This window comes from Dicentrarchus labrax, unplaced genomic scaffold (assembly GCF_905237075.1).
Source record: "Dicentrarchus labrax unplaced genomic scaffold, dlabrax2021, whole genome shotgun sequence".
NCBI classification, from domain to species: domain Eukaryota; kingdom Metazoa; phylum Chordata; class Actinopteri; family Moronidae; genus Dicentrarchus; species Dicentrarchus labrax.
Genome location: NW_026136715.1, coordinates 13,220,314 through 13,246,158, shown reverse-complemented (window position 1 = coordinate 13,246,158; position 25,845 = coordinate 13,220,314). Strand labels below are relative to the sequence as shown.

Genomic DNA, 25,845 nt, shown 5'->3' with positions numbered 1-25,845 from the left:
TTACCTCCAAACCTTTTATCTGCATCTAAGGAATCTTATTATTCAATTACTGGGACCAGAGTGCCTACTGTCAGCTACCGGCTCTGTATGTGCTGGTCCCCAACGCCTCACCCGCCCCATTCCTTTCCTGTATCGCCGGCATTCTTTAGCAACATCTCCGCCTCAAGCACAAGCTAGCTATACTAGCTAAGTATAACAGCACACACAAAAAGCTTACAAAACCAACTAACATAAAAGGAGTCCACTCCATTGTTCTTATTAAATCCAATCTGGGAGTGAGCGAAGAGGGTTTGTGTGAGCAAATGGACGGCCGAGAGTGTAGGGGAGTAAGGGAGAGGGCTACAGCGATTAATGCAGTGTTAATGCATTACATTAAATCCCTGGCACAGACAAGGTCTCTCGTGGTATGCAATACACAGGGAGAGATAAGGGTGGTCTAAAAAGCTTTCCGTCGTTTATCTTGTGGTTTTATCTGGAGGTTAAATATAGTATTTTGATGTATGTAGAGAGAAAGAGGCAGATACAAAGACAAGGGGGGGAGAAAAGAACGAGAGGAGACATCTGTGACAGTATCAGAAATAGCAGCCTGCGACGGGTTTTAGAGAAGAGCAGGCAGCTTTCAGCAGAGCCCTGTTTCTCAGTGAAACAGACAGCAGGGCCGACTAATCCTCAACAGTGTAACTACAGATCTTCGCAGAGAGAGAGAAAGGGATGAGGTAGTGGGTGAAAAAGCAAAAAATGAAAGTGCAGTGCTCATCTTTCCTAACTGTAAGTACAGTGTGGTGGGAGTGGGTGTTGGCCCAGTTAGCAACAGATGAATCACAAACCTGTAAAAGCTCTCTGGCTAAAGGCCAAAAATCTCTAACATGCACATATAACATTGCAGTAAGGCCCACTTACACGGATGAAAAATATATTTTATTGAACTTTACTTCTATGGATGGATAGAGCAAGTTAGAGAAAGCCAGAGAAATGGTGGGCAATCTCTTTAGTGCAGTAGGAAAGAGAGATTGCATCATCATGTTGCTCTATTAAAGGGTGCGACGTGCTCTGACTGCTGAGTGGCACACAGTGAGTCAGCGAGACCAACCAGTGGGAAACACACACACACACACACACACACACACACACACACACACACACACACACACAGACACACACACAGCGTACCTCTTAACATTTTAAACTACACCTTATCACGATTTTAATAATAGCATCTATTCTAGGTCCTGAGTCAAGCTACGTCCTTTTTAGGGCTTTTCTGAGCTCAGAGACAGCTGTGGATTTCACAGAATGAAGTCACTCTGCCAGACCACCAACCCATGGGCTTAAGACTGGTACATTCACATATTCCTACTGATATTTCTTCATATTGCCTGTCCTCACCTCTTAAATAGTGTATTGAAAATGACTTCAAACATTAACATTAATCTCTGCCAGTTCATTCTAGTGCTGTACATTTGCTGATACTCTCAGACTTTGTTCTTCTTCTCTCATTCTTCATACATTCTTGTGTTCTCACATTTGTCATGCTAAAAAGGGATAGTTTTGGGAAACACACTTATTTGTTTTCTTACCAAGTGGAAGATGAGAACATTGACACCACTCTTACTCTGTATCTGTTCATTTAATATGAAGCCACAGCGAGGCTTAGCTTAGCTTAGCACAAATACTGAAAGCAGGGGGAATATGGGGAATAAGCGCATTTCTCAAAATGTCAAACTATGCTTTTAACACCCCACATTAACTCAGAAGATTAGCATTTGTTGCATCTAGCAGCAGTATCATGTGTTTAGAGAGCATTTAAAATTTGAGAACTTTGGCTTATTTTGTAACTAAAAGGATAGGGCTGGCTAAATAAAGACTATAGCCAGACCTATGCTGCCAGCCTTAATTCTTTACAGGGATCATGTAAGGTCCATCCATTCTTATTGTATTCCCAGCTTGGAGGATCACAATAAACTGTAAGCTCCTGAAACAAGACTAGTTATCTTGTCAGCCAGAGTTCAATGAATGCAAGGATCCTCGTTGTGGTCTATCTGCAGTTCACTCAGCCGAGGACTCAGGGGATACACAGCACAAAACTAATATGACTCCTGAAGGAGCCATTGTGGAACTAAAACTCCCCTACCACTCTTTCTGTCGCTCCCTCCTTTCATCTATAATTTTCATTTCTCCCTCTCTATCGCTCAGTACCCTGTAAACAATCTCACGCCATTTTCTAAGCTTCATTTCATTCTACAACCCATCTCCAACATCCAAGTCTTCGGCCCTTTCCGTTTGCCTCCATCCTTGACTTTCCCATCCTTTCTCCATCCCACTGCTCCTGATCTAAGCTGTTCTGCCACAGTTGGGAATGAGATTACTGGGATCCATATAGCCACGGACCACCATTCCATTACATAATGCAGACAGACAGAGGGAAAAAGTGATTGTGTGAGCATGTGGGTGTTGTGAGCATGTATGTGTGTTTGTGTATGTTGGATTAAGGTCATTAGAGTGTTAGCCTTCTAGATTCGTAGTAAATGTTGGGAGGATAGCCAAGTTGCGTCAGTAAATACGGTTTTAAATTCACCAGAAAACCCACAAACATGCATGCACGCACCAAACACACACACACGCACACATACATATACCCCCCCCCACACACACACACCCTTCATTGTATAAGCAACATTGACATCTACAGGACATCAGAGAGAGTGTGTGTGTGTGTGTGTGTGTGTGTGTGTGTGTGTGTGTGTGTGTGTGTGTGTGTGTGTGTGTGTGTGTTTTCCACCCAAAGGTGGCAGTATTGGTCAAACTTGAAGTTACTCTGGTGAAACACACACAGCTGAATATTAAGTTATTGTTAAAGCATGCAAGGACAAAAAGATACACTCTTTGCCCTATACTCGTCACTGACCTACTAACACAGAATGCAGAAAAACAAGGAACTAGGAATGATACAGGAATCTGTGTGGTGATTTGTCTATGTGAGTAAGTATAATGTGAGGGAGTGTGTTTGTTTCAGTGGTGAAGGAAGTACTCAGATTCTTTACTCCAGTAAAAGTGCCAATACCTCAAGGTAAAAATACTCCACTGAAGGTAAAAGTCCTGCATTCAAAATTGAGTAAAAAGGACTTAAAGTATCAAAAATATCCTGTCGGTGTTATTATATCATGTAATTACTCTTACTTACTAATGCATTACTGTGCATTTTATGTTGTATCTGGTTGATTTTATAAAGATATCATGATGATCATTGATTCATTTCTGTGTAATCTTACCTTGATCTCTTAAAGTATCTAGTAACTATAGCTGTCAAATAAATGTAGTGCAGTACAATATTTGTATATGTAGTGGAGTAGAAGTATAAAGTAGCATAAAATGGAAAAATTCAAGTACAGTACTTGTAAATGTACTTGTACTGTAATGTGCTTTCAACCACTGGTTTGTTTTAAATTACATTAAATGTGCTTCAAGACTTTGGTTTAATTCTCTGAATGATTCTCTCTGAATTAAACCAGCTTACTTAGCACATCCAGCTATATATTTTTCTGTGGGCTTATGTTCTGTGCAAAAGTGTGTCTGCGTGTGTGAGTGTGTGTGTACCCAGAGATCCAGTTCTGTGCAGGCTCAGGAAGGCTCTGTCTCTTTCCAGACCCCCACCCGGCTCTCTGCGCAGGGCGGTGCGGCCCAGATGACCAGCATATTGACGCAGGAAGGAGGGAGCACTGTGTGAGGCAGGAGGGTGCACGGCGCACACCACCATGGGCTCTGAGACACACGATGCAGACGGACAGCCAGGGAGAGGGAGAAAAAGGAAGGGCGGAGAGAAGAGAGTACGAGAACGCGAGAGAGTGAGGAGCAGGTTGACACGAATGAGAAAGAGGAGGGGGTCAAAACCAGAAAAGGAAAGACAAATAAATAAAGGGAAAGAGAGGGATAGCAGAGGAGAGGGAACAGAAGCAGCAAAATAGAGACAGGCAGAAATTGTAGGAAGGAACAGGAGAAAAAAGGAAAGAGGAAAAAAGACGACACAAGGTCACACAGAGACCAGACAGAGGTAGCAGAACATATAGGAACAGTATCATATGTAGTAATAGATAAAGGGGTGGGAATGCATACAGCTGGTGTACTCATGTTAGAAGAGTAAACAGTGGTTGAACACAGTAATAGAAATAGTCATGGGAAGTGTATGAGGCATGAGACATGCATAGTGGAAGATATGTTGAGTCATAGACTGATAAAGACTGATTTTGAAGAACAGAGAGTGAAAAGAGACACACACAGAATACTAGCAGATGAATGGTAGGAAACAGGACTAGAATTTATATTTAGCTAATTGTTAGTAGCAAATTTTCAGTCTGTGGGTCAAATCAATCTTATGGATAAACAAATGCTCCTTGACTTCTCCACAGCAAAATGCCATAACACCCTGTCAGCATGCATGAATCATCACCTTTCTCTCACATTCATTAGTATTAATGAGTCCTTCTGCAGAATGTGGGTGGAAGCCTACATGTCAGATCTCCTATCTTTCAAATAATCCTCAATTTTCTCCACATTCTGCACTGTAAATCACCACTCCACTGTGATACCCGAGCACTACGGTTTAATGTTTCTCACAGATTCCTCACAACCTTGCCTCCGAGAAAACAGTGGAAGAACAGATCTGAGGTCAGCATAAGATTCCACATTGCTTCTAATTAGCACTTTGAAAAATGTGAGGAGTATCTTTTACCATTCTTTTGCACAGTCGGACTAAGATATATAGACATGGGGGGGGGGTGATACAGCAAGGGAAAAGGGCAAGAGATGGTAAGTACAAGATGTAGAGCAGTGGTTAAAGTTTAATGTCCCTCTCCTCATCCTCTACATCACTTCCTCCATCCAGCTGCCTCTCTCTTCCTTTTGCTCTGAACTAACATAGCTTGAGCTACTAAGGACTAAAGAGAGGGATGTAAAAATAGGAGGAAGTGGACAAAGATGGCAGGCATTAATCAGGTATATGTATGGATGCCGCATCCTGGGAGCTGATAACAACAACGGGTAAAAATAAAAAATAAAATTATCACTCCTTGTATCCAAACTGCAAAGCAGCCAACATCTCTACCCCAAAGCCAGCAGTTATATTTGAACACAGACGCTTTCTTGTTCTCTCACTTTCTGTCTATCTTTTCTCTGAGACAAAAGCATCTGCTGAAACAGAGGCAACCTCCCTCACTCTATGTTCTGACCTGTTTTCCGACTGTATCCAGAATAGGACACAAACACACACACACACACACACACACACACACACACACACACACACACACAAGACACACATACAGTGTGTCAGGTGAGGTCTCGGATTTTTCCAAAGACAAACCTGCAATCCTGGAAGATGCCCAGCAGATGGCACCCAGAGTTTCTGAGAATGACATTGCTTTTTGCACTTTCATCTAGGAACTAAGGCTTTCTCTTTTGCTCATGAATACACAACAAAGCTCTGTGAATTCACATACATTTCCGGTATATTACTCCTTTTGGTCTTGATGATTAACTAGTGAAGCAAAGTGAAAAGTGAAGTGATGGTGATGAATCTGAGGATGAGGTGAAGATGATGAAGGTTAAGATGACTCCATTGGGTTGAAAAGCTCAAGGGGAAACTTTGTGTGCATGTGTGTCAGTTTTGTGTTTGCATGTCTGTATGTCTTCATGATTGACAATAACACAAAAACATTTTTGAAAGACGTGCAAATACTGGAAATATGAGATACTTGCATTAATACATTATTTCAGGGAGTAGTTAAGTGTAAATGGAAGACATACAACAATGGAGGACAATATCTGCTGTCATGATTTTGCATAATCTTCCTGAATGCAATGATCAGTTATGACCTCTGTTTTGACTCTCTCCACCTACAACATCATTTGCAAACCACTGCATCAGTTAATGCTTCTTCATGTACTGAAAAGGCTCCCAATTAAGTCTTAAGGTCTCGAACTGTTAGAGCACAAGAGAAATTGCTCTTTAATAACGTGGTTCGCCTGTTCCTGTGTGGTAACACACTAGCTGTAACAGATGTTTGGAGACAAACTAATCACTGTGTGACTCCCAAGAGGGTTATGGAGGTGACACAATGACTCTTCATCATAATGACAATACTAACTCCCTTGCAACCTTTTTTTTAAAGCTTTCTCTTCTGTATCTTCTAACTGAGCTACTGTGTTAACATGCAGCATATAAATATAACTCACATAGTATGACACACATACAAGTTATTTGCATGAAACATTGAGCTTGTGTGTGAACTGCAATGCTTGACATAAGGGCTTGAGTATACCTGCATGTGACTGCACTTGTTCACGTGTCTCACCATTGTCCCTGGCTGCGGATGGCTCGTCCAAGGCCATCTGTTCTGCCAGTTCGGACAGGGAGTCGTCGACGGGCCGAGCGCTGCGTAGGGACATGGACAGCCTTCGCTTGATTATCTTCATCCTGTCCATCTTCTCAGTTGCACCACCGGGGCCCAAAGGCCTGGGGGGGGGGACAACAAGCAACATCATTATTATCATCATCAGCACCACCTGCATCCACATCATCATCATGGTCATTGTTCTCATTACAACCATCAACAGCTCGATCCACACTGCCCCGTTAATCTTCATTGTACAGTGAAACTACTGCAGTGCAGCCTCGGCGCATTTTCCACAGTTCTTTGGGCTCCCGATGATTGTGTTTGCTCACTCAGCGTGTGTTCTCATTGTTATGTATCCCAAGTGCAAACATTGCAGAATAAAAGACACAGAATGAGAGAGCAGACCCAGAGAGACTGAGAAAGAGAGAGAAAGAGAGCAACAAACAAAAAATTTACAAAAAAAACATGTAAATGGCTGACTATGCAACTCCCCAGAGGTTTCAGACAAGAGCAGTTCGACCCGGATGAGCTGTGATTGACATACATTTCACTGGCTCATCCATCAACTATCCAAAATGAAGTCATGGTATTCCAACAGTAGACATCTACAGTATTCCAGTACAAAAAAACAGTACATACCATCTAGGACTGATTCTACGGTAGTCAGTTTAAGCTAGTATCCAAGTGACTACAGCCAAACAACTCTGATGAAAAGCTGGTTCCAAATACTGTATATACTAAATGTGGTTACAGGAGAGAGAAGCATCCCTAAAATAAATGTGAGGAAAAGCACATACTTTTCCAGCAAAGTGCTCTTTATATTCACAGTCGACCCGCCTGTGTGTGTTGCGTATTTGCGTCATTCTGTGTGTACCACTTTAACTTTCAAGTTACATATTGTTCAGAGTGCCCCTCAGCAGACATTTAGAATCTGGTTTATGTGTGTATGTACAGTATATGTGGTTTGCATGTGTGTATTTATGTGTTTTGAGGTCACTTTGCACGCCGTGTTCCTCTGCGCTCTGCTTTACTGGCCTGGAGGTAGAGGAAGCTATGGCAGAGTATTTCTGTCCCCCTTCCACTTCCTGCTACTGCTATCTAACCCATAAGGGCTCGAGAGCTGACATGCACAAGTACACACACACACACACACACACACACACACACACACACGCACACACACACACGGCACCGACTGCCTTTCTCTTTGTGTCCAACCTTGGAGGCTTCAACAAAAGCCATTCATCCTTTCAGGCTCTCAGTCTTTCAGGCCTATTAGAGACAGCCAGTGCTCTGAGGGAATTCATACCCAGCGATCCTCACTCAGGACGACTGGCTTTTTTTCACTAGAAGAAGCGCTTAGGCATGTATCCATTGCTAACAACATTGCCTCTGCCAATTTACATGAGCCCAGTTGGATGCGGTTTGCACCTCAGCCGGAGGCGTTTCTCCGAGACGGAAAAAAAAAGTTAAAAAGGGAACAAAAGAACGAAAGGAGAGCAACTCACATTCATTTCATAACATCCGTCACCCATGGATTATCAGTATGGAACGAATCTCCCTCCCCCTTCATTTACATGTTTTCCCAGAATTCACTAGAGAAGAAGCCTGCTCAGACAAGGAAATTGGGTTCTCCTCATGCAACCCCGTAGCAGTCATCCACTGATTTTCAGGAATAAATGACTCACATTACGGGGGAACAGCCGATAATACAATGCGCCACTTATTACCCAGTTAAATACCAGTGTTATCATTAACACACACCTATGCTTGCATCCAGGCATGCTCACACACACATACAGACGCACAATAATGACTAATTTCACAGTCTTCATCTTATCTCTGTTGAATTAGCACGAACAGTAATGCAGTGGGAATCTTATTACCCAGCGGCTCATAGAGGGAAATACTTTGGGGTATCACTGTATATTATTTATGTAATTGAGATTTCCAATGCTATTTTATGAAATATGGGGTAGTCTATCTTGTAAACAACTACACAAAATAAGCAAACACCATTAACCTTATAGAAATATTTAAGTATTAACTTTTTCAACTAAGTATTCATACTTTGTTTGTAAACTTTTCCCATCTGCTTTTCAAAAATATTGTATGAAATAGATACACCCACTGAACATAAACATTACTACCTGAAAACTACATTAAAGTGGCTTTTAATTACTTTCTATCACAGTTTTAATACCAAACTAGTATTTTTGTATGTTCAAATCTTTGTTGCAATGCTGCAATATTAGCTTTATCCTAATAAAATAAAAGCTATAGGCTGCATTCAGTAGATATTTGAGAGTGTATGAATGTGCCTGTGTTGGTCAAAAAAAATGTTTCAGGAAGAATGAAGTGTTATGAATGTGCGTTGGATGTTGAGTCTTGTCTGGTGCAGATGGACGTGGCAGTGTGAAGAGCTTGGCAGAGGCACAACAGTGAGTGGGACGAGACATGTGGCTCCAGGCTGCAGCATGTGCAGGCCACACTCACCAGACACCCGGCAAACCACGAACAACTCTGATACGTAACTCCCACTAAACGGAGGGACACGCTCCAGATGACGAAGCCGCTCTCACTCCTTTAAAAACACTACCAGCACAGTTTTAGTTGTGTTTGAAAGCAATACAATGAAGTGTTAATGAATTTACCAGCAGTGTAACATGGGCTGCACAAACACAAACACTAAAGAGCAAAGGTTAACAGGGTGAGTGATACACAGGAGTAAATAATAAAACCATCTCCACTTGTGTATCAAGTTATTTGTGTGTCTGTTCGTCTGTGAGCATGTGGACATGTGTTTCCACATGCGTGTGTGGGTGGTTGCTTGGATGTGGTTGCATGGAGGTGAGGTGAAGTGACACACCCCTGAGGAGGACAGGAGGAGGAACATGGTCTGATTTATTCAAGACACACCATTTGGGTTGCTAGGTTACAGGCCCAGGCTGGAACCGCAGTTTGTGTCTCTGAGGTAAAGAGAAAAAGAAAGGAGGCAGAGAGAGGCTAAAAACTGGGAATTCACATCTCTCTATCTCCCCTTTCTCTGCCACCATGCACACACACAGACACACACATGCTCGTGTCAGCTATGAAAACTTCCAGCCCTCCAGTTCTTGGGATGCCACACAGTGCTGCAGCATGCAATCCCTGCCAGCCTTGCTCTGGGATTCCTCTGCCAAACACACACAGACACAAAATTTACTTTAATCAGTACAGAAGGCAGGCCCATATTTAGTTTCAGACAGATATCGCCTTACCTCATTTCTTTCCTTTTCATCACAAACAAACAAGCATTCTTCTGCAATTCAGTGGCACATGAATCATACGCATGCATGCCCTCACATACAATGTGGCAGAGTGGAATGGGCACTCAGTGGCACTCCGAACGCTGCTTAGCGCAGCGGCCTCAGGATGCATGAGTAATGCACGAATCTGCCCAACTACAGAATCCTACACACATCCACACAAACACACACACATAAACCAACAAATAACCTAAAAAATAGTCCATTCTCCTTATAAGCCAAATGGCTCCTCCTAAGCAGCTCTTCTGTCACTTAACCTAAATCTCCTGAGTTAGATGAGGAGAAGGAATTAGTGAAAGATGATGAATGAATGAGCAGAAGCACAAGATTGCAAAAGGACATGGCAAAATATCTGAAATGCCATTTCCAGCCACAAGAGGAGGAAGGAGAATAGGGTGTCTGTCTCCATGATTTTCAAATTGCTGTTCCAAGTAATGATCTGTGCTCCACTGTTACTTATTACATTAGACAAAACTTTTCAAACATGTGAATGTCTACGTGTAAAATTAGATTGGATAATGCATCTGGAAGACTGGATCTTGTAGAAGGTCACATGATATGGTCATATTGTCATGGTATGATTGCAATGAAAACTGGCAAAGGATAACATTGAATAAATACAGTCATTAATTAATATAATTATGCATTATTATCTCTGACCACAATGGTGTGCAACTGGGTGACATTCAAAACAAGAAGACACAGATACAAGTGCATCCTGTGCAACTGCACAGTTATTGGTTTCATGACATTACACTGTCCGAAAATAAGACCATGCACAAAGCCAAAAACACATGTATGTTAAGAATGTTATGAAATTCTGTATTATGTTTATAAAGACTGAAAAATATATAAGGAGGCCCTTACCAAAAACTGTATTAAATGTCCCATTATTGTCAAGACATGCAGTAATAAAGCAGGCCTATTAGGCTATTATTGGTCTGGGATTGTTAGTGAGAGTAGTTTTTTTTTTTTATCAGAGTGCAACTGCAAAGGCATTGACGGATGCGCATGGTTTTCAATCTGGACATCCCACACTGAGACGGACATAAATAATTTAGTGCGAGATGATACTCCCAACACGCTGCTAACAAATGATGTGTCCAGAGCCTTTGATATTGGCAATAATTGTTCAACATAGGTTGTGTTAGTATACTAGTTGCCACCAGCGAGCACCCACGAGGTTATCGACAACACTGCAGGACCGTAGGACAGACTGTCACATTTGCGGACGATCCCAATATCCCCCATGTAACGAGACATGACTGCAAGGCAGAGCGCACATAAGTGGGCAGCGAGCAGCCTGTACGGTAAAAATCACGGGACTCAAACCAAATACGCGGCGGCTCATGTCGGGCCCGGGCTGGCAGAGGTCCCTCTACCTTCCGGGCCTTTTGCGTTTTCGGTCAGTTCCTCTCTCCCCGTGTTTTCCTGACGCAAGTATCCGGGAGGAGGGGAGTCGGGCAGGGCAAAGAAAAGTTACACAGCCACCCAGCCGACTCAGAAACTCCATGGAAATGGGACTGGGATCACCTCCGTGGGTATCCCGACGTAATGACTGTGGATTTACACGTTAGGACCCCCGAAACCATTATAACATGTCAATATGTTGGTTACACTTGGTGTCCTCATCGCTATGTATCACTTTTTATCTGCTACCGTGGTCACTTTAATTTCCACATTGCGATTCGGATCTCCAGAGTGATATTTGAAGAGTATCCAAGTGTCCACATTAGTTCCACATAGACGCGCACTTACGCAATATAACCCAGCCAAAAAAGACTCACCACAAATACCTTCGTTTGAACGAGCCGAAAAAAAATATCACCTGCAATGTCAGGTGATAGGACAACCGTGGTTATCGCTGCTTATCGTCTCAAGCGTTGTTCATTGCGGGATCAAAAAAAAAACGAGGAGTTAAGACAGGCTGAACACAAACAAACAAACAAAACAAAACAAAACAAAATAGCGCTGCCACTGACCTGCTAGTGTTTGTGCTGCAGGAGACTATTGTTCCACTTGTGTGTGGTAATCCAGGCGGCACGCTGGGATGAATCCACTGCGACAAGTTCCTCCAACTACTTTGCTGTAAAACACACCAGATTGCCTATTTTACCCGCCAGGTGAGGCTTATTCCTGTGTTGCACGGTGTGCCGCGGTGTCCCATCGCCGGAGCAAGCGCATCGTGGGCCTGTAATAACGCATTATTTGCCTTTACTTTCGCTCATAAACACAGCACCGTCCCGTCCCGGTGATGATCAGCCATATCGCTGCTGCTGCGTGGATCCCAAGTGGAAGCGGTGGCGTGATCCCGGAAAACACCGCAAGGGGTGTGTGTGTGTGTGTGTGTGTGTGTGTGAGAGAGAGAGAGAGAGAGAGAGAGAGAGAGAGAGAGAGAGAGAGAGATTGTGAATGTGTGTGTATCAGACTCTCTAACCCCCCACCCCCACCTCCAACCCCTCAAGACTTTCTCTTTGTAAAAAAAAAAAAAAAAAAAAGAGGGGTCAAATAGATTAATTTGGGGGGCAATGCCACCGGGGAAATTAGCCTTCATTATCCAAGACCCATTCCCATCTAAATATGCACCTCAGAGAAATTCCTTGTGAATAATGCATGAACTGAAAATTATGGAAATTCAGTAGCCTATCAACCACCAGTGCTTAGCTTACCAACATGAGTGAAAGTACACTTGCTTGCAGCGGTAAAATAAATGTTCCTGCAGTCCCAAAGTTGTGAGTTTTAAATTCATACTACCTCATATTCCTACTAATGCAGGAATTACTGGCCAGTGTAAAAAAACACGGGATGATTTAACTCAACTGGATTACATTTATTTACAGTATTAAATAGCCCAGACACATGTAGTAACAAGCATATTCTCCTTTTAATATAAAATGTCTACTACTTAGGTGATTTCTGTGGAAGACTGATGGAAAGTCTTCCACATAAAGTGCTTTAAATGTTTCCTTTTTCAAAAAAATAAATAAAATGAAAGTGAAAAAAACTTAATTCTTAGTTTTTTTCCTCCTGGGGATCACCTGGATCCCCAACAATTACGTCAGGAATCACAGATGACACAGCAAACACGCTTGATGAGGAGAAGTCTGCCTGCAGGTCTTCACCGCCACCGTGTGGTTTATTTAAACAACAGCAGCGTGTTTTCATTCACAGGCTAAAATTCATTCACTGGACCAAATCCTGTAGGGATCATTTCAACTAGTCCCTGTATGTGTAGCAATAGAAATACACAATGAATGCGAAACATGTGCAATAATACAGTATAATGTAAAATATAACCTGTGGGCATATTATGTTCAATTTTGTTGAGAGTGTATCAGGACGTGATTAGATTGTTTAAAAGGTTTGATCATAATGTTAGAAGAATGTAAGTCCTCAAACTCTCTAACAATAGGTGTAGAACAAAAGTTACTCACGGTGGGTTTTGAAAGCTGATTCAGATTTTTTTTCAATATATTTTTTTGAATTATGTTTGTTATTAGACCAAAAGTTTTAAAATATCATTATGGGATTAAACAGGCACTCCACTCATTTTACATGTGAAGTACTCAGACTGTAAAACATTTATATAACATCTCCTGTGGCTTTAGAGAAAGCTTTCCTGTGTCTAGAAAAAATACTAATGATGATGTCGTTAGGTTTATCTCAGTTTGGGCTTCAAGGCTTCATTTTATTATTATTTTTATATTATTATTTTTGTATTATTATTTTTTTTTTTAACTTAGGGCTTCATTGTTAGGGTTAGGTTATTGTATATGAAATATCCATAAAATATAAATGCAGGGTCGTCAGTTTAAAGGTCGACCGGTCCTGGAGTTGACCGTTAGAGGCCGCTAACGGTTTACTGTGGGACCAGTAGCGGCGGTTCCTCTGCAGTCGTTAGTTTGTCCGTCCTGTTGTTAGGCAGGTTGTCAGGGGCAGCGCACCAGCCAGGGGACTAACACGGGATTAAGGGACTTCAGTTAATGATGACACATGTATTTATCAAGGAAAACGACTGCCGGCGTTCCTGCTTTTCCTCTTGGAGCTGCCCTGTTTTTTTGGGTAAACGCAGCAGAGACGACAGGGTCGATTTTTTATCGAAACAGCGGTTTGCAGAGGGGTCTGCCCCGTAGCTAGCTAAGTTTTTCTTTTTCCGCTAACGTCAAGCAGCCTGCTAGCTAACGTTATCAGGTAGCGGCATATAAAAAAAGTGATAGCAACGTAACCCAGTAAGGAGATACCTCCAGCTTTCCATTGCGCTTGATTTGCGACCCTTTTTTTTGTGCGAAAATGGAAGACGTTCAGGATAATTTAATGGAGCAGGAAGAGTACGACGACAGCGACAACCCATTAGCATCCCCCTTCAAACCCTCTTTGCGCTCCACCCGACTGCACGTCCAGAGGAGCAGTATCTGCTCTCGGGCTTATTTCGTTGTGGTTATGGTCTTCTTCCATGTGTATATCCTGAATGTTATCGGCCTGCTACTCTACGTGCACTACAACAATGGCCCCGGGGATCTGGTCAGTGGAGACGGGGCCACCTCAGCAGCATCCAGCGAGAGTGGGACCCCTTTGCCCCATCCTGACCCAGCTTCAAGAGAGCTACATGTGGAGGATTATAGTCAGAGTTTCAGTCTTCCTCGTATTGAGGGGATACGGGTGAGAGAAAAAATGGCATAATATCAGTAAGATGAAGTAGTTTTATGGATGATGAATGGAAAGAGCCTACAGTATAAGTGTATAAATGTTTTATATAAACGCAAAGTTAAAGGACTCTTGTAAAATATTGTAATTATATATTTAAAACAAGTCACTATCAGCATCCAGACTTATTGTCTATTTCCTCCCTTGCTAATAACTATACATATTCACTACAACCTGTAAAGCCATTAATGCTCATCCCTGTCAATCATAGCTGAAATTTAGAGAACTGAATCTGTGTTGTAAACATTTGAAACATTTTAAAATCATGACTTAGAGCAGCTATAGCATTGTCCATGCATTTGAACCCCCATGTGAATGTGTTGATAGTGTCTCTTTATTTTCAGGTGGGTCATGTTCAGCAGGTGTCCCTCGTGCCAGGGAGAACACATGAGATGAAGACGATCAGCCTGAAACCTCTCCTATTTGGTGAGTGTGCGCTGTAGTCTGATCTGTTGTTCATGAATAAAGGGTATTTCATCAGGATTTAGAACACAACATTTAATTCTTTTAAAAGCAATACAAATATAGACCAGGAATATTTACTTAAAATTCACAGATATGTACATTTTCTATAAAACATCTTTTATTTTTTTTTACCTCCACTGCCTGAGAGACACACTGTTGGTCCTTTTTGAGCTCCTTTGTGACCAGCTTACTGCATATCTCTTCCATTATCAAAGAAATTGAACATGATTTGAAAAAGTCTATACCAAGCATAATTTACAGTCGTAGGTATTTAGGAACGTTCTAAATGATATGTCTATCCTTTTTCTATGCATAGCTGTTTAATGCTTGTTTCACATCTCAGTTCTTTTTTGAATTTTCTAAGCATATAATCCTAGCTCCTGCATCTGTGATGTTTCCATTTGCGTGCGGCTGCCGTCAGGTTTTTGTCTCGTCTTTGCCAGGCGTAAGCCTTATTGACCACCAGGCGCTCCCCTTGCACTGTGCCTGTCACTAGGAACGTCCCGCCTCGTGGGTAGTTGCGCGTCATGTTCCTTACACAGGTGGCATCTCTCTCCAGCCACAGCTGGATGCGTGAGCGGATCTGCCCACCTAACAGGGGTCCGTGCTTCAGAACGTCCAGTTTGGCAGCCAGTGAGAACTGAGACAGGCTTACTGGACTGTATTTCAGCCGTGTTAGACGCAGTTTCACAACTTGGAAGAAAGCACATAAACAAAAAGCATGATTGGCATGAAAAACATATAAAACATACAATAAAAAAATAATAAAAAGAATATTGATACTCACCAAAATCACTTCTACAAAAGGTCTCCAGTGTATCTTTTGAAGAGGAGGTCTCCTCCAGCTCACAATCCCGACAGCTTGCCTGGGGAACTGAAATAGTCAATCGTTTATTTAATGAAGGCAACTCAAGTGTATGTGTCTATGTAGTCAGTTTCTTACCTCTACGGCCCCCTGTTTGAACAGTAGTGTTGGTGATTGAAGAGATACACATGAGATGGTCTGCAGGATACTGGTCACAGCGTAGAATTTCTGGCCAGGGGTAGCCATAACAACTCATGATTGGTGCACAGCTGTCCCGCACAGATTCACATAAACTCCTGCAGGGTGATATAAACCTGATGATAAAGAAGAGATGGAAAGTGTTGTGGGCAGCATTGAATAGATGAAAGGATTTGAATCAATAGTGTAGTGGTAGGGAACAAACAAGACTGGGTTAGGTAACATTTGGTTGCTTGTTTTTCTCTGTTTCTAAACTGAGAGGTGCTAATGTGACAGAAAGCAGATTATAGTGCTTTGATGCCATTGTTTCAGTCTGAAACCAGGGCCTTTCCTCAGAGACCAGCACTAATTTGCATAACTTTCAAAAGGTGTTAACCCTTGATGACCCTTCTCCTATTCAACTTTGCCATTCTTCTAAAATCTTTTTAGATGTTTTGTTTTACTAGGACCCTGGCTACCATACTTCTACTACTACTACAGTACTATCGAGTGCATTGCAACAAAAAATTGTGGGCAGCTGTCCTGTGAAAATCAGAATTCTTCAAATTGTGACTTGAAAAGGTTGACAATATTTGATTAATTGAAAAAGAAAAAAAAATTGTCTAAACTTACCTGTCAAGGCAAATAGGTGCAAAGAGAGAGCAGAGAAAGATGCGGGCATCGGGGTGGCACTCTCTGGCAAGTAGTGGCAACCAGCTGGCGCTCTGTTGTACAGCCTCAGCTGGAGACTCGTGGCCCAGCAGGTTAGGCATCCTCATGGTGTCATAACCGATGTTTTGGCACAAGGCCATGCCTGATGGGATAGGGACACAGCGAGACGAACTGCGGGGCTCCCAAAGTCCACTTTCGCCTATAGAAAGCATTGACCTAGTAGAAGTACCAGGCTCCCCCCACGCCTCGCCATCCTCTCCTGCTGCAGCTCCCGGTCTAGAAACACGAGTATCTCCAAATCCAGTTTCAGTGTTTCCCTCAATACTTGCCCTGTCCCCACCCTTGTCCTTTACTCCAGATCTAACCCTACCCTCAGCCCTCGCTCGTCCCTCCGACCCTGCCCTCACTCTTCCAGGACCAAGCATTATTGTGCTGCTAGGCCCAGCAAGCAGAAGGAGAAATAGTAGAGAGGCTGAATGGGAGGACTTTCTGTAGATAAAATGAGGGCAGAGCACTGCAGTCATCCTGGGACAGAAGTTGGAAAGGAGGAGTAATCCTGTAGTGCGTCTCTTGAGTGAATGAAGACCCCTGTGTGACAGTGCAGGAGAGGATGGCAGAATAGGTGTATTTATAGTGGGCGGTGATTACATTTGCATAGGAAGGGGTAAGGGGAGGTGTGGAGAACAGTAGGGAGAAGGGTTGGGGCACACATTAAAGTGTTATTAGAGACGCGAAACCGGTTGCATTTATGAGCAGATTTAAGTGTGTTTGACAGAGCTCGAGATTAGTAAGGTCTATGAATTGGCATTTGGATACTTTTGGCTTTCTGCCATTTCCATCCCCACAGCTTGAATTGAGGAACCGACTGGCCCTCATGTAGTGAAACTCCTCCACCCCTACCATCATGCGTTTTCTTTCAACCCACACCTAACTACCTTGTCCCGCCCTGACCTCTCTTTTTGGATGTTCTTGTAAATACTTACTTAGTTGCTACTTGTTTATTATTCCTGAAAATATTAAGGAGAGAATTAAGCTGCCCACATGGTGAGATTATTGAAGAGCTATAAACCTTCAAAGGAAGATAATCAACATGCAACAGAAACTATTTTGATAATTGTTTAAACGTTTCAGTCATTGTTTGCGGAAAAATGCCCTTAAATTCACTGCTGTATCTGCATCTTCTCCAAATGTCAAGATTTGTTTCCCCCCCTTGTTCTACATCATAGTAAACAAAGTATTTTTGGGGGGTTTGAGTGCAGGTCATAGAAAACAAGACATTTGATGACATCACCTTGGGCTGTTGGACATTGTGATGGGAATTTCCCCTATTTTCTGATGTAATATATTTATCTATTAATTGTGAAAGTAATCATCAGATATAGCAATACTGAAAATAATAAGTAGTTTAAACTCTAGTGCGCACTGCTTGTACGTTTTGTCTGTGTGTGTGTGTGTGTGTGTGTGTGTGTGTGTGTGTGTGTGTGTGTGTGTGAACATACGTGTAGGACACAAACAAAATTGGTGTCGTCCTGCTGTGTAGCCATGGCCTGATTCCTGTTCAGACAAGCAGGTCACTTCCTTTCCGGGGGAGAAAGAGACAGTGGTGGGAGGGAGAAGAGGAAGGCTCAGTCTCCCTTCATTCATATCAGTTATCCAGATTAATGAGGCTTGACTGGACAATAGGAATTAACCAAGTGGTTACAGTGTAAAAGACATGGGTGACAAACAAGGTCTCTACTGTACAGGCAGCCAACCTGCCGGAAGCCTTTTATTAAGAGGGGAAATGACTGACAGACATGGATGGATTGCTGGAAGAGAAGAGGAGGCACCCATGAAACACTAATTTGTACCTAGACCTGAATAAGTTCAACAAATGTATGTAATAGTTAAAATAAAATAGCCTTTCTGCTGGTGTAACAAATTTTCTAGGAAACCCAGGTGGACCTACCCAAATAACTTTAGGGACAGACATCAAAATTAGAGACCATAGTGGAAAAAATATACTGGCTGTTTTGTATGAATGAGTATCTTTTACTGCTTTGTACTAATTAATATTAGCAAGTACTGACTCACAGTAGACTGCACTGTTTCCACCCTTCTCTGGGAGAAGTCCAGTGTCGTCACTCATTAGGCCTGCCTGTGGGATAGGTTATACCACAAATGGCTCACTGGGGACTGACAAAGGGGAATAGCTTGTACTCATTATACACAGTCTATCTATACCATCACTGAAGAGTTCCTGTGCTCTAACTACCTACTAAATCATGCAAGAAAGAAAGACATGATTAATTATCACCAAGTGTTGTTGCGCCAAAGTTGAAATGATTTTATGAGAAGAAGTTTATTAGATTTGTATTGTTTTTTAAGAGCCCACACATCCTAATCATTCTGATTAGCATACACTGATCAAACTATCTCAGAATTGCCACTTCACACTGAAGGGTTTTGTCAGGCAATCTAAAGTAATCCATTTAGTCTGACAGATCAAGCCAATACTGTCCACAGAGATCTTCTAATCCACTTAAAAGTCAATCACTCACTCACCATCTCAGGTGTACGATAAAGTTTCATTCCACAAGTTTGTGTGCAGAGGTCGTGGGTGGGAATTTTCTGACTTGAGATACTTTAAATGAATTTTAAGTAATGGTATAGACATTGATAACCAGGTTACTGGAGTGGTTCAAGTTTATTTGTTTATCATCCTGTGTAATCTTCATGTGTGAATCAGCATACACAACAGTTGTGAACAAGTACAGAGTGTCAACCATACTTTAAATGTTTTTGATTAATGTTGCATAACCTCCAAGCCACTCTCTTTGATAGATTTTATATCCTTCATCCACACTCTAATCTTGGGTATATTTATATTTTTTTCAATCTCTGCAGGTCATACAAAACGTATAAGCAGTGCGCACTAGAGTTTAAACTACTTATTATTTTCAGTATTGCTATATCTGCTGATTACTTTCACAGTTAAAAGATAAATATATAACATCAGAAAATAGGGGGAAATTCCCATCACAATGTCCAACAGCCCAAGGTGATGTCATCAGATGTCTTGTTTTCTATGACCTGCAGAGATTGAAAAAATTCCATATAATTTTTAATGGAGAGAGTAATTGTGTCCATTAGAGGATTTGGGTAAGTATGTCAAATAAATGTGTCATTTCCAATTAGGATCTTTGAAAAGTATTGGCAGCTTCTAACCATAAATGTCCAAGGCTGCAATGTGTCCTAACATTCACCTCTGTTGTCTTTTTCCTGTTCCTGTCAGAAATCCCTGGCTTCCTGTCTGAGGAGGAGTGCCGTGTGGTGGTGCAGCTGGCTCAACTCAAGGGTCTGATGGAGAGCCAAATGACAGCACCCAGCCAGGGACAAGAGGAGTCAAACCAGCCACTACTTTCTATCAGCACAGAGGAGGTCTTCAGTCTGTTGGACCTAAACCAGGATGGGCTGCTTCAGAAGCAGGAGGTGACAAGATGGACATTTCTTGTATCCATATGCCTGTAAAGCTGGAGGAGAAATATAGTTTTCCAGAAAAATCCATTCCAATTTAAAAATGTCAGAACCTTTTGTGCTTTTTATTGAAAAAAGAAAAACATTTCTGGTCTCTCCTTCAGATTGTGAGTCACTCGCGCTCTCGAGATGGAACTTGGTTGAACCCAGACAATTTACGGCAGATACTTTCTGGTCTGGAAGCCTGCCCAACAGGTTAGTACCCCTGTGATTTGTGTGTGTCAGTACATTTCTGACTGTTCTGATGCCATATACATATACATAACACAGCATCAGATAAGTTATGGGGCACATACAGTACAAGTTTGAATGACTTTAAAAAAAACTTTGGGAGACACCAGGAAAAACTGAATGTGACCTAAAAGGTTTAATGAATTCATCTTTTAATCTTTAAGTGTAACTTGATTAATTTAAAAGATTTTTTCTTAATTTTGATTAAGCTCTTTTAGACACATATCCAAAAGAAAAATGAGCAAAGATTCAATCCAAATAGAGAAACTTTTAGTATTCTTTGTTCTTTTTATTAAGTCTAATGTGCAATGGATAAATCTGCTGGACTTTTTATTCCTCTTTGTGTGTGGGTTAGGGTTAGGGTTAGGGTAGGTTAGGGTTATGTGTCTGTGAGTGTTTCAGCATTGGTTTTGTATTGGTAAGAGTAGGTGGCTGACGGGTGGCTGTGATTGCGTGCAAGTCTTTGTCAGTGGCAAGGCCGGAAAAGAGGTGCCACCGTTTTGACCTGATGCCATTGTGCCAGGCGTTGCACACATCCCAGTCCGGATGTGCCTCATCCTATCTCATTAAAAACTGATTATTCTCCAACCCCTTCTCTTAATTTTCCCCCGGATCCCCACCCACTCCCTCCTCCACACTCGTTTTTCACTAACCCACACCCCCACCCCACTGCCCAGCCACCTCTTCTCTGGCACCCCAGAGCTATTGTTGCGGCTGGGGCGCGGTCTCCCAGGGGAACTGATGGGGGTCAGACATTCATTCAGCTGAGAGTAACAGCATACAGTTGGACAAAGACGGAAGGAATGGAGGAAAAGAGAGAAGGGAGGCTGTAAAAGCGTACTGTTAACTACGTTGTCCAAGAATTTAAGGTTAAATTAAACTGATCTTGAATCGTGATGCTGAATAACTGATGAATAAAAATAGTCTACTAAAGGATTGTGTGTGTGTTTCTGTCAGGGATGCTGACCTTGGAGGACTTTAGGCATGTTTATGTTATGTCCCAGCGCCCAGGACAACAGCAAAGCAGAAAGCTCCATAGTCACTTCAAACAGAGAAGCAAACATACGTGGCTTTACCAAGGTCCCGGATCCCACCGTGTGCTGCACACACTCAGGAACAGGTAACTGCACATTACACACATTTTGTCACATTCTTACAGTAGCAGCCCATACACTCATGATTTATACTATGCTTGTGTTTTGTGCTCTCATTTCTTTTGTTCAGAGTAACCAGTCTGACACGTCTGCCCTCTGCATTGGTTGAGCTGAGTGAGCCGCTGCAGGTGATTCGCTATGAGCATGGAGACTTCAGTAATGCCCACCACGACAGCAGCCCTTCTCATTCAGAGACTACCTGCGCGCACACACGACTGGCAGGAAACACATCTGCTCTTGCAGAGGTCTCTTGTAGGTATGTATGATATGTACTCTCAATTTCGTTTGTCTTCAGTGGCTTTGCAAGTTTTGATAGTTTAGTAGATAAATATCATTTTACAGACAACTGTAATTATCTCCAAGTAAGCTTAGCTTTTCATTTGACCTATGACAACTGTAATTATCTCCAAGTAAACTTGGCTTTTCATTTGACCTATGACTGATAACATCATGTTTATAACACGTATATGGGAAAGGTTGAGGACCTCTGCAGTTACTACAAATTACTAGAGGTCCTCAGGTAATACTAGTACCTTGCAAATAGTGCTTAAGGCACTTATTTATTGTTTTTTTCACGTTTGCCAAAATGACTTTGTAAATATAATTTTATTGCCAAGCTTTTGTGAGTTCTTTTATCCAGTATTAATAGTGTTGGTGGCATGAAACAAAACAATTTCTCTCGCTATTTTCTCACTATTATCTCTATTTGTCTCTTCCTTTTTTGTTTTATCCAAGGTACCTTACCATGTTATTCTACCTCAGCTCTGTAGAGGAAGGTGGTGAGACCACCTTTCCTGTAGCAGACAACCGTACCTATGAAGAGCAGGTAAGGGTGCTTTCACAACTCGCAGTCAAAAACCATCAGTGTCTCTTTTCTTTACTGCCACTGTGAAATGATGATAACTGTACATTACCTGAATGCTGCTGGTATTACGCAGATGGTGCTGACCCATGACAAGGAATCTGACACCTAAGTGAACAAAGTGTCCCAAAATAAATGATTAGACACAAGCTGTTTACAGTTTTGTGTGTCCTAGGCACTGGTACAGGACGGAGTTGATTTGACAGACACGCAGGAGACATGCAGCAGAGGGAACCTTAAAATGAAACCTGCTGCTGGGACAGCTCTGCTCTGGTACAACCATCTTTCTGATGGTAGAGGTAAGAACAGAAGGCTTTAACTATATTATTTGCACACACACATCCAGTGAGCAATTCCAGTATGTTGATTTTGGGTCTAGTGTAGGAAGCAATGTACATCAAACCCCATTTCACTAGACGTTAGGGCTGAATCCAGGGAGACCCAAGCATGCAAGTGTACATTTTTAATTCCAGTTTCTCTGTGTGTTGTCACCTTACAGGGGTATACATTTATCACATTTAAGTTCAATTTTCTGTTTTTATCCCAAAATATATCACCCACATAAATCATGTAAACAAGGATCTCTTTCAGAATTTGAAAAAAAAAAAAGCCTGTTTGCCAGTATCAGCTGATAGGCAGATGATCCAATCCAATCCAATCCAACTTTATTTGTTAAGCACTTTAAAAACAACCAAAGTTGACCAAAGTGCTGTACAGGAGAATAAATAAGACATCATAAATGTAAACAGTGATGGTGATGATGAAGACCACTGTGAGGAATATAGACAGTGATGGCGACAACACTGGAAAGTTCCCGTGGCAGATAACATGGACGAAGTCCGACGGCGATGAGCTCGATGTCCGGGCTTCAGACACGCTCTTTCACACAGACGTGCCCGGTGTTACACCATCTGTTGTTTATGAGCATGGCCAGTCCCCCTCCTTTCTTCTTGCCGGTCGCGGTGGTGTCCCTGACGGCTCGAACCGTCTGGAAGCAGGGAATGGTAACGTTGGAGTCCGGTATCTGCTCGTGTAGCCACGTTTCTAGGGTTTAAACCTCCTCTTCTTCATCCTCTGTTTAACCCCCACTCTGCAGCCTCGCCGTCTCCTCCTCAGCTCCTCCGGTATGGAGGGTCTCTCTCCGGTCAGGATGCTAGGGTACCTCAGGGCGATCATCTGGTCGCGGGTGTAAACAATGCGACTCGCTGTCGCCATGAAGACCCGTGCAAACAAAAAATAAAAAGTGCTCAAAAGCGCCAAAAAAGTATTTAGGCGACATGAACAAAGTAGTAAGAAAGTAAGAAAACAGTTAAAAATAGCAAAAAGGCTGAAGGCTGCCGTTGTCGCCGGCGCCATTCTGGAATGGCACAGACTCAAGTGATGATGGACTTGTAGGGAATAAAATATTACAATGGAAGTGTAAAGTTTTACTTTTTTCTACCAATAGTTTCTCTCTTGGAAATTAGCTGTGGTTATAAATGCTGTGATGCATTGATAATTGTAAAGCCATTTTCTATGTAAACTGTATCTGTCCTTATCAAATAAACATGAAATAATAATAATAATAAAAAACAACATACGACAGCTATACTGTGAAATTAAAATTGTGGTGACTTAACAACAGTACCAATATCTTACTTGATAGCACAATGAGAACATTTTTGATTCATTGTAACAAGACAGAAGCTTTGGGTTTGCACAGAAACATTAGTCCTAAAAACATAGTTAGCTCTATCTTAGAAATGTACTTTTAATGTCTCTAAATCATCCAGTGTTTTCCCTGAAAGGTTTTTGGGGCGTGTTGTTTGCTCATCTTGTTCACCAGTAGCTTCTACACTCAGTCCTCCCTCTCAAATGCTGTTTATCTCCTCTCCTGCCTTCCCTAGGTTGGATGGGTGAGCTAGATGAGTATTCCCTACATGGCGACTGTCCAGTCAGACGTGGAGTGAAATGGGTGGCCAACAGCTGGGTAAATGTGGACCCAGATCACCAGCAGCAGGCCCGCTACCAGAGACTAGTTGCACAGAGGCATCAAGCTAAGTCGGGCACAGAGGAGCATTACCAAGCTCTCTCACACAGCGACCTCCATCAGGATCTATAGCCGGGCCTTTTAATGACAAAGTGACCATAATTCCAAAACTGGGTCGGTCTTGCATCTATAATGCCAGTGAGGCTTGATAAACTTTTCCACAATGTCAGATGCTGTAGTTGAAATTAAAATTGCAGAAAAACTGCCCCAGATATCTTCTCCTTTCAGTAAATCTGTGACGCATTATATTATGTCTCTCAAGTCACTTGCTTGGATATCCATATTTTTTTCTTGATACATAAGTCAATTTTGTTTGGCAGGTTTGATGCATTGGTTTCCTCTCAATGTATAATACATAATACCAAAATGTATATGAATTAAACAGAATGAATGCCATTATCTATTTAATCGCGCCTTCATATAAAATATCACTTATTCAGAATAACTGATATATATATGGATACCATGATGTGAGTTGGAAAAGATAGAGTCATGTCCAAGAGATGAGCCTGCTTACCTGCTTTCCATTTAGGTTTACTTGGCATTTACTCCTGTTGCAGGTCTGTTATTTATTGTAATAGAATTTAAGCCTTTTGCTACGAGCCATATCACCATATTTATCTGTGAATGTGTTCCTGAGGGAAGTCTTTGTGAGATCATTTATGCCTGTTTGTTTCCTCAGTTTTGTTTATCATGAAATGTTATTTAATAAGGAGTTTGCCACACCTACTTGCAAATGCAGGACTCTTTTTGACTGGACAAAAGGATTGCTTTTCACACTGGCTGTGGGAGGCCGGTGCTTCAGGTGTAATTTAAACGTAGGTCTTTGATATTACAACTTTTGTCTTTCTTATCCTCACAACTCAAAAATATTTAATTGTCTGAGAGTATTTATTTGAGTGTTATTTATTACCAGTATGATTTAAGTTAAAAGGAATGCATATTTATTACAGCTTGATGTTGCACTGAATTTGTTGATGTATTTTATTGTATTTGTTCTATGTCATAAAATATATAAAGCAGTGTTTCATTAGTGGGGTTTTGTGTTCATTCATGCAAACCTGTTGATGTAGACAATGTCCACTAGATGTAGCCCAAACGCCAAGAACAGCATTCACAATTTCTCTGAGTTAAATATGAACTAGTTCAGAAATGGTTCTCATTGTGGTATAATTGACAAGTACTGTACCAGAATCCTGTTGGCACCAGTTCCTGTGATGGATCACCCTGCCCCTGTGTCCTGCCCCTAATAATATGAGAGCGATCAAAAGTCCCCTTTTTGTAATGAGGTGCACTTTCAGTATGGACACAGATACTCTTGAAACCACAAACATTTCCTTTTGTGAGTTTTTACTCCCCTGCAACCAGGGTGCTATTGGTTAGGGTCAAGCATCCTTCACTAGAGGTAGGGGTGGTGCTGACTACAGCTACAGGGGGCAGAAGGTTCCATTAAGATATATTTGTTAAGGTTAATTATGTGGGCACCTGAAATCTTAACTATATCCCAAAAACAATTTGAGAACTCTTCAGTCG

The 25,845-nt window shown here is 41.9% G+C and overlaps 3 protein-coding genes across 8 annotated transcripts in view; 1 reads left to right on the top strand and 2 right to left on the bottom strand.

Moving 5' to 3' along the window:
- Positions 1-12,032, bottom strand: part of LOC127377911 (cyclin-dependent kinase 17) — a 39,592-nt gene extending 27,560 nt beyond the window's left edge. Inside the window, exons 1-3 of one of the 6 annotated variants that reach the window (XM_051426225.1) lie at positions 11,680-12,032; positions 6,315-6,508; positions 3,595-3,759 (exon numbers count right to left, since the gene is read on the bottom strand). In XM_051426225.1, coding sequence (XP_051282185.1) covers positions 3,595-3,759; positions 6,315-6,477 — 328 coding nt within the window. In that variant the 5' untranslated portion in view covers positions 6,478-6,508; positions 11,680-12,032. The remainder of the gene's footprint in view (positions 1-3,594; positions 3,760-6,314; positions 6,509-11,679) is intronic. The other 5 variants (XM_051426226.1, XM_051426227.1, XM_051426230.1 and 2 more) reach the window with 5 other exon arrangements.
- Positions 12,033-13,607: 1,575 nt separating this feature from the next.
- Positions 13,608-25,345, top strand: LOC127377640 (transmembrane prolyl 4-hydroxylase-like). Its single transcript, XM_051425724.1, has 9 exons — positions 13,608-14,356; positions 14,746-14,827; positions 19,795-19,991; positions 20,141-20,231; positions 21,225-21,387; positions 21,492-21,677; positions 22,157-22,247; positions 22,459-22,582; positions 24,170-25,345. The coding sequence occupies exons 1-9, from the start codon at positions 13,988-13,990 to the stop codon at positions 24,382-24,384; spliced, it is 1,518 nt and encodes a 505-aa protein (XP_051281684.1). The 5' UTR covers positions 13,608-13,987; the 3' UTR covers positions 24,385-25,345.
- LOC127377641 (secreted frizzled-related protein 5) lies at positions 15,208-17,634 on the bottom strand. The gene is made up of 4 exons (XM_051425725.1): positions 16,482-17,634; positions 15,810-15,985; positions 15,654-15,740; positions 15,208-15,559 (listed from the first exon to the last, which is right to left on the bottom strand). The coding sequence occupies exons 1-4, from the start codon at positions 17,042-17,044 to the stop codon at positions 15,240-15,242; spliced, it is 1,146 nt and encodes a 381-aa protein (XP_051281685.1). The 5' UTR covers positions 17,045-17,634; the 3' UTR covers positions 15,208-15,239.
- Positions 25,346-25,845: the final 500 nt, after the last annotated feature.

Coding starts and splice junctions, on each gene's coding strand:
- LOC127377641 (XM_051425725.1), bottom strand. CDS start 17,044: ATGACTGCAGTGCTCTGCCCTCATTTTATCTACAGAAAGTCCTCCCAT. Junction 15,986..16,481: donor GCACCTATTTGCCTTGACAG/GTAAGTTTAGAC, acceptor CTTTATCATCAG/GTTTATATCACCCTGCAGGA. Junction 15,560..15,653: donor CTTTTGTAGAAGTGATTTTG/GTGAGTATCAAT, acceptor CTTTCTTCCAAG/TTGTGAAACTGCGTCTAACA.
- LOC127377640 (XM_051425724.1), top strand. CDS start 13,988: ATGGAAGACGTTCAGGATAATTTAATGGAGCAGGAAGAGTACGACGAC. Junction 19,992..20,140: donor GGCTGCTTCAGAAGCAGGAG/GTGACAAGATGG, acceptor TCTCTCCTTCAG/ATTGTGAGTCACTCGCGCTC. Junction 22,583..24,169: donor CCATCTTTCTGATGGTAGAG/GTAAGAACAGAA, acceptor TGCCTTCCCTAG/GTTGGATGGGTGAGCTAGAT.